Source organism: Myotis davidii, unplaced genomic scaffold (assembly GCF_000327345.1).
Source record: "Myotis davidii unplaced genomic scaffold, ASM32734v1 scaffold378, whole genome shotgun sequence".
In the NCBI taxonomy this organism is placed as follows: Eukaryota; Metazoa; Chordata; class Mammalia; order Chiroptera; family Vespertilionidae; genus Myotis; species Myotis davidii.
In genome coordinates this window covers 1,978,820-1,986,392 of record NW_006290631.1, presented here as the reverse complement: position 1 = coordinate 1,986,392, position 7,573 = coordinate 1,978,820, and the positions used below count along the sequence as shown (strand labels likewise).

General features: G+C 49.8%; 1 protein-coding gene across 3 annotated transcripts in view; it reads left to right on the top strand.

Annotated features, from left to right (window-relative positions):
• The window catches only part of CTIF (CBP80/20-dependent translation initiation factor), a 183,110-nt gene that overhangs the window by 1,110 nt on the left and 174,427 nt on the right, over nucleotides 1–7,573 (top strand). For 2 of the 3 annotated variants that reach the window (XM_006763644.1, XM_015563839.1), the window contains exon 2: nucleotides 6,566–6,637. In XM_006763644.1, the coding sequence (XP_006763707.1) occupies nucleotides 6,566–6,637 (72 nt within the window). Of the gene's footprint in view, nucleotides 1–2,147; nucleotides 2,196–6,565; nucleotides 6,638–7,573 lie in introns of all 3 variants that reach the window. The other variant, XM_015563838.1, reaches the window with a different exon arrangement.

Sequence of the window (7,573 nt, the reverse complement as noted above, 5' to 3'; positions counted from 1 at the left end):
CTGGCAATTAGTTAAGAGGTTTTATTCCCTCCCTAACTTCAGGGGAAAATCCCTACCTGGGGAAAGAAACTTTCTCAGAGAGGTGACCTTGGTTAAAACACATAGTGCCAAGAAGGTGAGCGAATATATTAAGAACAGTATGCCATATATGCCAGGACCCGTGAAACAGCAAGGATGGACCGGCTCCCGGCACACCACCATCTGGACTCTGATGGCTCCAGCAGGGCATCTTTCAAAGGTTCTTCCAGGTGAAATGGGTTCTTACAAGAGGTAGGTCCAAGGAAGCCCTGAAGCTTCACTCTAGAGCAGTGGTTCTCATTCTTCTGGCCCTTTAAATACAGTTCCTCATGTTGTGACCCAACCATAAAATTATTTTTGTTGCTACTTCATAACTGTAATGTTGCTACTGTTATGAATTGTAATATAAATATCTGATATGCAGGATGGTCTTAGGCGACCCCTGTGAAAGGGTCATTCGACCGCCAAAGGGGTCGCGACCCACAGGTTGAGAACCGCTGCCCTAGAGGCATGTTTTGTGAATTTCTATTTCCAAAGCAGGCCCTGGAGAGAGAATTTTGGAAGGAGGAGCCTGCCAGTGACTCTGACCTTCCTGTGGTGACTGCTGAGCTCTCAGGAGGACAGCAGATGGAGAGGTGCCCTCCGTCTGGGCCCTGCACTGCTGGCTCCTGCTCCTGGGCCTGACCACGCGCCAGCATCCACATCTGGAGGGGCTCTAAACAGATGCTTGTTGCCCTGGCTGGGTGGCTCAGTTGGTTGGAGCATTGTGCCCTATACCAAAGATTGTGGGTTTGATTCCTGGTCAGGGCACATACCTAGGTTACAGGTTCAATCCCCGGTCGGGGCACATATGGGAGGCAACCGAACGATGTTTCTCTCTTCCTCCCTTCTTCTCTCTAAAAAGTCAGTAAAAAAAAAATCCTTAGGTGAGGATTAAAAAAATAATAAAAATAAAAGATAACAACAATAGATGTTGGTTGCGAGGCAGAGCGTGGACAACACGGCCACTGGTAACATCTGGACGCATTCCTTAAACTTCCTGGATTTCATGACGTTCCCTGGAAGAATGTGAGCACTGGGCAGGCCGCCTGTGCGCTGCTGGCCAAGAAAGGACATTTCCATCTTGACCCCACCCCGTCCCACAGGCGCCCCAAGACACAGCTGGGGTACAGGCCCCAGAGGAGGGTGCACTGTGGACAAGGCCGGGCTTAGAAGTGTCTATGTAACATGCTTCTGTTGACACTGCCTTATGGGAAATCTTTCTGCTAAAGCACGTTTGATTGTTTTTATTTAATGTGATGACTGTTTTAATTGGAAGCCAAAAACAAAGAACAAAAATAACCCCAGAGAATGTCCCGTCTGCCGGTCTGCGGTGGTGCTGTAATGTTTCTGGGAGAGGAAAATTGTTAAGAATCTTGGAAACCTTGAGAAAGCTTGAGGGAAAGGGGAAGAATGTTGTCCTTCAGTTGGTGAGGCCATTTTCTTAGGATCTGAGAGATGACAGTTGACACTCAGGAGGCAAATACCTTATGATGCTTGGTCTCCCTGCCCCTCCCCAGCACCAACTAGAAAGATAGATGGATGGCAGGATAGATGGAAGGAAGAGGAAGGGAGGAGAGGGGAGGGGAGGGAAGGGTATGGGAGGGAAGGAGAGGGGAGGGGAGGGGAGGAAGTGAGCTTCCATTTCTTTAGATGAGTAACTAAGAGAATATACGCTCCAAGTTTCCCAGCACTTTCAGGATACCATAGTTTAAATCAAAACCCCACACACATCCATTTCAAGAGTGCCTACCCTTCATTGGATTCCAAGTCCCCAAGTCCTGACCGTTGTCCTCTCTCTGTGCTTGGGAGTAAGGGGGTTGTAGTTCCATTCTACAGAAGAAACAACTGAGACACAGAAACAGGAACCAGCCAAACTGCACTCCCGGTGCTGCCCGTAGGTAGGCTGGGACCCGAGTATTCAGACTGGCCTGAGGTCTCTTTTCACAATGTTTTTCTTCTCTTTGTCTTCATGTTTTTGTTGTTGTTTCCTTCTGCCTTCCCTGTTCACCGTTCCCTCGTCCCCTTTTCTCCCATCCCGTCATTTCACCTTGCCTTTGGACCTCCAACCCCCACATCTTTGCTCGTAGGAGGAAGCACTCAATGGTGGACCCCCCATGAAAGTCTTAACAGAAGATGTGAGTTTGAGGGGAGCTGTGCATGGGGGTGGTTGAGCATGGGGGACTCATTTTATTTTTCCCCTTATTTATAAGAAATAATATATCTTTACGTTTATAAGTACTATAGCCATACATTCTCATGGTACACGAGAATTCAGATATTATCAAAAGAATCTCCCTTAGCGACTTCCTATATAATATGACTTATAGAAATGTATTATTTCAAAATCGTAGATTATAGCCAGTATCTATGTTGTTCAATAACTCGCATTTCCCCCCAGCTGTATGCCCTGGGGAGTCTTCCAGGCGTGTACATCTGCTGTGTTCTGTTTAATGGCCGCACAGTAGCCCGTAGTATGGATGTCCCATAGCACAGCCGTTCACCTTTGATGGGCATTCAGGTTACTTCCAAATGTTCCTCTGGAAATACAAGGTCCTTCAGGGAAGACTGTTGGACGTGCCTCCGCCTGCACATGCAAAGTTTTTCTTCGGGCAGATGCTGAGAAATGGAATCAGATTCAACAGCCATTGCCAAATTGCCCTCCAAAATGACTGTCCATTAGTCACACTACCACCAGTGTATTGGGACAAATTGTCTCTCGTCATTTAATGTGCATTTTCTTGATTTCTTTTTAATATGATTACCAGTTATTTTGTAATGGGTTAAATTTTTGTTTTACTTTTAAAGCAGCATTTGGAAAAACAGAGACAATCAGAAAACGGAGAAAGAAGTTCAGCATAATTTTATGGCAGAAGCTAATATAATTTTTGTGTAAAACTCTTTCTTTATATACCTTTTACAAAGTTGAGGTTCTAGCGTCCGTGTCGTTTGTAGCTTGCTTGTTGATTTAGCATGAGCTCCTACACATTGGTTGGTGGTGTTTGGCATAAAGCACAGTTGTTTAAATCTGCCCTTTTTCCACTAGTTACTTTTGGCTAAATAGTGAAATGTAATCAGAGCTAACATTTATTTACCAGGCCTTGTTCTAGGCTCTGGGACAGAGTGAGTAATGGAATGGACCATGACCCCCTTCCCCCAGCTCTTACTTTCTGGTGGGGAAAGACGGATGATAGACAAAGAACTAGATTGTTAAAAGGTTATATACACACGAGTGAGGCGCAGTCAGGGGTGTGAGAGCTGGGCTGTCCCTAAGGCTTACTTAGAAAAGGATTTTTGAGCAAAGATTTGGAGAAGATGAGAGAGGGCGGCCACTGGGGAATGAGTATTCCAGGCAGAGGGAATGTCAAGGGCACAGATCACGTCCCGCTGTGAGGAACAGCTTTGGGTCCAATCTCCTGGGAGCAGAGTGAGCCAGTAGAATGTCGTAGAAGAGCCAGGTCTGCAGGGCCTTGTTGGCCCGGGGGAGGACTCTGGCCTTTTCTCTAGCAAGACAGGAAGACACGGGAGGGTTTTGAGCAGAGGAAGGACGTGGTATGACTGATGAAAGACTAGGAACCATTGAGGTGTCCAGGCGAGAGGTAATGGTGGCTTGGAGCAGCGTGGTCACTACTGAGGTGGCGAGAAATGATCAGATTCTTATTATACAGGGTGGGGCAAAAGTAGGTTTGCAGTTGTGAGTGCGAAACACAGATTATTCTCGTATTATTATTTATTATTGTATTATCTTCCATGTGAACAACTGTTAACCTGCTTTGCCCCACTGTGTATGTATATATTATATACTAGTATATGTATACTTTTTATTTTGAAATTATTTTAGGCTTATAGTAAAGGTGCAAAAACAGTGCAGGGTATTCCTATGAGCCTGTTTGTCACCCAGTGTCCCAATATGAGTGTCTTACATAACCACAGGGCAATGATCAGAACTAGGAAGTTAACATTGGTACAATGAGGCCTTATGCAGGATTTTACCAGTTGTTCCACTAATATCCTTGTTCTATTCCACGATCCAAATTTGCATGTAATTGTTGTGTCTCCTTATTCTCCTCCAATCTGTGAAACCCTCTTGGTCTTTTCTTCCCTTCCACGACCTTGACACTTTTTAAAAAACATACGTTTTTATTGATTTCAGAGAGGAAGGGAGAGGGAGAGAGAGATAGAAACGTCAGTGATGAGAGAGAATCATCAATCAGCTGTCTGCACATCCCACACTGGGGATCCAGCTCCCAACCTGGGCTTGTGCCCTGAGTAGGAATCAAACCGTGCCCTCCCTGGTTCATAGGTCGATGCTCAACCACTGAGCCACACCGGCCGGGTGACCTTGACGCTTTTGAAGAGCACTGATCACTGATTTTGTAGAAAGTTCCCCAATATGAATTGCCTGATGTTTTGTCCTGATTAGATTGAGACTGTATTTTTGGCAAGTAATGGCCCTTCAGAAGTAATGGCCCTTCTCAGTGCATCCATTGTCCTGGGGAGTCCAGGATGTTGATAGAGTTTGTCACGGGCAGTGTTATCCTCGATAACTTGGTCTAGGTGGTGCCTGATGGATTTCTCAGGTTTTCCTTTTCCCCCTATAATTAATAAATATCTTGGGGAGACGCTTTGAGACTGCAAATATCTAGACAGAGGGAATTTAATCCATGGAGTTGGTCTGGATGATAAAAAAGCTGAGCAGTGAAATTACCCGAGATTTAACTGCAGGAGGCCTAGCACCTCTACACCTGAGGCACAGGTGTTGCCAGAGCCAGGGTCAGGATCATGCACAGAAGGCTGAGGGCTGGAGCCAGGAGGGAGACCCTGTCCCTGCTGGTAATGCCACCTGAGGTGGGGGGAGGCGGGAGCTGATGCCCTGACTCCTCCCTTCTTCCGGTCTCCCATTGGCCAAACCAACTGACTGACTTCTCCCTTCTTCCTGTCTGCCATTGGCCGAACCAGCTGACACTAGAGGCTAGGAGTCACAGTAGGCAGGGATCAGCTCCTCTGCAGTGCAGAGCCCGGATGGGCAAGAAGTGGATGTGAGGGCTGGGACTCCCCCGGGACTGGGATGCCACCTTTGCCATTTCCCTCCAGCTGGGCTGCCCCATATGGCAGCCATCCCAATGAGGCGGGTCCAAGTTGAGGTGGGCTCTAAGTGGATTTCAAAAACTTAATGTGAAGAGAAGAATAAGAAATATCTCATTAATAAATTTTATGTTAATCACCTGTTTTAAACATGTTGAGATAAAATGGAGCCTTGCGCTTAATTTGACCTTTTTAAAACATGGCTGCCGGGTCACTGACAGTGATGTCTGCGGCTCTCTTTGTGGCTCTCATGCCGCGTCTATGGGACAGCACTGCTCTAGAGTACACTGCACCGGCTGTGTCGTCAGCATGGTAATAACATATCTTTCCTGCACGAAGGTCATGCCCTTGGCCCGCAGTCAGGAAGGTGTGTCCAGCCAAGGTTTACAAAACCAGGCCTTGAGCCATCCACACTCACTGCCAGTTCTGACCAAGTGTGTCAGGCAGAGAGCGAGTGCTTTCCCTGTGCAGGGCGTAGATCAAGGTCCGTGTCAGCAACCTTAGCCTGCGAGGCCAGCTAACGTTTAACGCAATAATAAACTCACCACCATGGAGCTCAGTAGCACCGCACACAGGAAGGGCCCCACTGTTACTGCTGCTCGTACCTCCACAGTGTTTTATGGGTTACAGACGTCCTCATCGCAGCCCGCAGAGCCGCCCAGCCTGGCTGTCCGTTGTAGAGATGACGCAATGAAGCCTGGGAGGTCACATGGGTATCAGTGGCTCTAAAACTGCTGGTGCATCACTCAGGAGCTTGTCAAAATGCTGGTGCCCAGGCCCTGCCCTCACAGAGTCTGATACAGTGGATGGAGAGTGGGGTCCAGGGACCCCAGTGTGGGATGGCAGGCTTTGGGACAGTCAAGGTGGGGCGCACCGTGGGGCACATCAGGCCTCTAAGCTGTCAGCGGGAAGTTGTGGGTCTGGGCTCTGCTGGTCAGTCTGGGGCTCTTCCCCGAGGCCAGGCTGTCCCGTCGGTCCATAGCTCCATCGTCCCTTAGAGCTGGGCATTCGGAAAGATCCACACACACGCCTCACCTCCAGCTCTGGCCTTGACGTTGTAGAGGGCTAGCGTGGCTGAAGGCGGTCAGTTCGGCAGACATGGTGCCCGTTGTTCAAAGCGCACAGTGACCCTGTGTCACGTCTGGTTGACTTTGGGGTGTGGCTGGGCCTTCATCACTTCGGTGGGCTTAGGTGGAGGGAATCTAGGTTGCCTTCCCCACGTGTACCAGAGGGTCACCTCCCTTTGGAACTCAGAGCTGCCAACCTGGGTCTGCTGGTCGGAAGCATCTGCTGTTGAGATGGCCGAGCAGGAGTCTCTCCTGTCCCTGCGGCAGGAGGACAGGGCCATGTGTGGGGGGCCCGGGCTGAGGGAGGCTGAGCCTGCATGTCCTGCCATCACTGACCCCTCCTTTCTCCCCCGCAGTGGACAGCGGACTGCAGCCGGCAGCTGGACAGCAGCTGTCCCTTCTCCCGAGGGCGAGCCCCCCCGCAGCAGGTAGGGAAGAGCTCTGCCCCATCGGGGTCGCCGTGTGTCTTGTCTGTCTGGGTTGCTGGGCTGGCCCAGGATGGTCATTGCTGGTGACCCTGCAGGTCCCCCATATACCTTCTGGTGGTCTAGCCCAGCCGTGGGCAAACTTCGGCCCGCGGGACGGACCCGGCCCGTTTGAAAAGAATAAAACTAAAAAAAAAAAAAAAGACCGTACCCTTTTATGTAATGATGTTTGCTTTGAATTTATATTAGTTCACACAAACATTCCATCCATGCTTTTGTTCCGGCCCTCCGGTCCAGTTTAAGAACCCACTGTGGCCCTCGAGTCAAAAAGTTTGCCCACCTCTGGTCCAGCTGCTCTTTCTGATGCCTCCGCCCTGCCTGCGGGCGACAGTGGATTGGAGGCCAGAAAAGCAGGGCTCTCTGAGGAGTGGAGGGTGGAGCGCGCAGGAAGTGGGAGACGACGGGTGCCGACTGCCGTTGGGAGTTCTCCCTGAATGCCCAGCCCACAGTGAGGCACCCCTCCTAAGAACACAGAGATTCATAGGATTTCTTTTCAGCAGCAGCATTATGTGCTGTAACAAACATCTGCATACAAGCACATGTCCACTGAGAGGAGGATGGAAAGCGGTATGTGACACATGCTCCCCGCGGAACATGACTCAGCAGTAAAATGAATGAACTTGCGGCCCACACATCTATGTGATGATGGGTCCCACAAGCAGCGGGACTCCTGGGGGGTTGGTGCCAGTGGGGCACTTTGGAGAGTCTGCTCCAGGTTTGCGGAAGACCTGGAGGGGCAGGCTGTGGGGGTGCGGTGTCAGAGACCTGGCCATTTCCCGAGGCCAGCCCGTTGTCCTGGGACCAGGACACACAATCCCTATGTGTGGCCAGGAGAGAAGGAAGCAGCGCGCCTTCCAGAGTCATCCCTGGTGACCCCTA